The following is a 3,237-nucleotide window of genomic DNA, read 5'->3' as shown; positions in this document are numbered from 1 at the left end:
TATGTGCGTATGTATATATATGTATGTATATATATGGACATATATGTACATGTACTTATTATATTGCCATATTATTACTCTATATCGCAGTTCCTATTACTTCCCGAATTGATCTAGAGAAATAACACCGATATAGGACAGTCGGACATGTAGAATATCAGGCTCCTTTGAATTCCTAAAGATACGTTTCATTTATAATATTACCAGAATGCTTAGTTCGCTGCTGCAATATAAAGCTTATCTCAGACTTTTAGAACAGCATCACACTCCTAATTCTGGTTTGTATGAAACTTTTTGCAATCGCGAGATGGGAGCTGAGACTTGGAACATCAACTATAGGGTTAAATCGACATCTGGAGGTCAATGTGATGCACACGCTCCACCAAAATGTATTACATAAAAAGAAACGATGACACGACCAATAACACAAAGAAACAGATGGCACGACCACCAACACAACCAACTGAAGAGCGACATACACTGCCCTTTTACAAAAAAAATTTAAAATCTTTATTCTTCAACACCAAATATATTGGATTCACTTTGATTGGTCATCGTTGTGTCATCGTTTCAGTCATCGATCTCAAAAGAATCCGACTCTCCTCCTGGTTGTTGGGACTATAGCATGCCCTCATATAAAATATAACAATATTTTCTTCCGGAGCAGTCTACTTGGTGTCATTGGGTGAGTGACCGCCCAACGTTGGGGTACTGTGAACAAAATGTGGAAATTAATTGCCTATACAAGATCATTCGCAATGGTACGATGGAAGGCAAACTCGATCATGTTAAATCCAAGTATGTACAAACTAAAACGTTCGTATTCATTTGCCGTGATTAGTATTAGAATTATCAAGCGATTATTGCCGGATCTTCGTACAAACAACCAAAGTAAGAAGCACAACACATACATGCATGTTTAAAAGATCGCGTCACTTACGGTGCTTGTAGAAGTTTACTGTGCTCTTTATCGAAAGGCCTTGAATTGACGGTCAGAGCAGCGTTAGTCATCAAATTCCTCACGATGGTGAAGCCTGTGTAGATAAATGCGATGCACGATTACTCTAGGAAATCATTTATGGGAAAATCTGGACATAGATGAAACATCCAAATTCCCTTCATACAAAAAAGATCGCAACCTTGGAGGGCCATAGAAAGAAACTGATATTCGGCGGCCGCAAAGTGTGAACATTTTGAAATTTATCGTCGAATATGTTGTGCAAAAACCACACAGATACTTACCAGCGAATCCGATGGCTAGGCCGACTGGTACCGCAAGCGCTGCATTTTTGATAAGATTGCGGGGGGGAGGGGGGGGGGGAATGAGAATGGGCTATATATTCGCAGGCAATCAGAAAGTAAATATATACAAGGTGAAAGACATGCGGATAGTACAGTGAGAGTGTGAAAAGCATTCGGGACGAACATATTACTTCGCAGACGGAGACATCTGTGGCGAATGAGGTCTTAACCACTATAACAATATGAAGAAGAAAAAAATGTTGAGTACAATAGTAAACATGTATAATCATGTACAACAATCAATAAATTTCCTGTGTGTCTCTTCATGCAAAAAGAGAAATTAGCTACAATCCACCCAAATTTGTAACCGAGAACATTTAGAGGATCTAAGTCTGCCACACTACTACTTACGGATCAACTCGGGGGTGTCCTTCAAGAATTTCGTTGCTTTACCCAAGTTGTTCATATTTGCAGTTGGAGATATATTTGAGTATGCAAGCTTGAAGATGAGATGTTACAATAGTATGTGTGCTTCCAAATGGTTCGTAGAGCTGTATTCATAGTAGAAATTTTTGTCTCCCTTGTTGTTCCCAATGTACCGTATTTGACTGAAGAAGTGCACTATCAAAATGGCAATTCCCCACCTTGATGTTATGGAAGTCTGGAACATCGCCAAACTCACCATGCCACTCCGAGGACGACTGTAGAAAATGCTATTATCAAAAAGAGTAAACCCCAAAATCATATCGGTCGAAATTCGAAATAAATACCTCCGTTGTGCTTGTCTTTATTTTAAATGTCACAATATTTGCTTTATGTAAATATACTGTTAGAAGGCTATGAATACACAACAAAAACATAGCCTTCTTGTATAATTTAGAAGGCTATGACAAAAACATAAATATTTTGTTTTAAAAAAAAGAAGAAACAAAAAGACGTTTGTCAGCATTCGTTTTTTTTTTTAAACATATTCTCGAAGATTGAAGAACAGACGAACACAACAGAAACTGTCCGAAACCTAAGGAAAAGAAAAGTGAAACGTGTACAAACGACTCTATTTTTTATATTTTTAACATTGGGTTTCTTTTGTCAATCTACATATTTATGTACACTGTACAGTAAATACATAAATAAATACATATATTATATATTTTTAACTCTCTATTTCTCGTTGGTTTTTCTTTTCTTTTTTTTAAAACTACAATTTTTAAAGTCCTCTAAAGTCCACACTCCACAGTTCCACACGAAGCTCGAAACTCGAAATGTCACTCGAAACTCGAATCTCGAATCTCAAATCTCAAATCTCAAATCTCGAAACTCGAATCTCAAATTATTTATGATATTTTTTGAAAACAAAAACAGCTAAAAAATAGAGATGTCCAGAGTGGCTGCGTGACAGTGTCTCTCTCTCGCGCTTCAACGACCCGAGTGGCCGAGTAGCCTTGTCCCAAGTCCCGAATGCCCAATTTTGATTTTGACCTTATAATTGATATACAACTATAAATTGAATAAATTTTTTTTTTTTAAACATTACCTACTTACGTATGACGTAGTAGGTATTAGTTATTACGCACTTGTGCTTTGCTGGCAGTCTGGCACTGGTCCCTGGCCCCTGGGCCTGGGCCGCAGCAAGCCCTCGGGCCTCAGCCCTGACTCTGTGTGAGAGTGAGAGTGAGTGTGAGTGAGTGAGTGTGAGCGTGAGCGTGTGTGAGTGAGGGTGAGTGAGTGAGTGAGTGTGAGCGTGAGCGTGTGTGAGTGAGGGTGAGTGAGTGAGTGAATGTGAGCGTGTGTGAGTGAGTGAGAGAGAGAGAGAGAGAGAGAGAGAGAGAGAGAGCGCGCGTGTGTGAGAGAGAGTGAGAGAGAGTGTGTGAGAGAGTGAGTGAGTGAGTGAGAGTGAGAGTGAGAGTGAGAGATTGAGTGAGTGAGTGAGTAAGTGAGTGAGTGAGTGAGTGAGTGAGTGAGTGAGTGAGTGTGAGCGTGTGTGAGTGAGAGAGA

General features: G+C 39.3%; 1 protein-coding gene across 1 annotated transcript; it reads right to left on the bottom strand.

The window, feature by feature from the left end:
- Positions 1-413: 413 nt before the first annotated feature.
- On the bottom strand, positions 414-1,995 carry SARC_12334 (hypothetical protein). Its single transcript, XM_014293559.1, has 4 exons — positions 1,654-1,995; positions 1,243-1,281; positions 941-1,034; positions 414-711 (listed from the first exon to the last, which is right to left on the bottom strand). The coding sequence occupies exons 1-4, from the start codon at positions 1,706-1,708 to the stop codon at positions 669-671; spliced, it is 231 nt and encodes a 76-aa protein (XP_014149034.1). The 5' UTR covers positions 1,709-1,995; the 3' UTR covers positions 414-668.
- Between the last annotated feature and the right edge of the window lie 1,242 nt (positions 1,996-3,237).

This window comes from Sphaeroforma arctica (assembly GCF_001186125.1).
Source record: "Sphaeroforma arctica JP610 unplaced genomic scaffold supercont1.2231, whole genome shotgun sequence".
Taxonomy (NCBI): domain Eukaryota; class Ichthyosporea; order Ichthyophonida; genus Sphaeroforma; species Sphaeroforma arctica.
The sequence above is the reverse complement of the archived record's forward strand: the minus strand, read 5'-3'. Positions and strand labels throughout refer to the sequence as shown.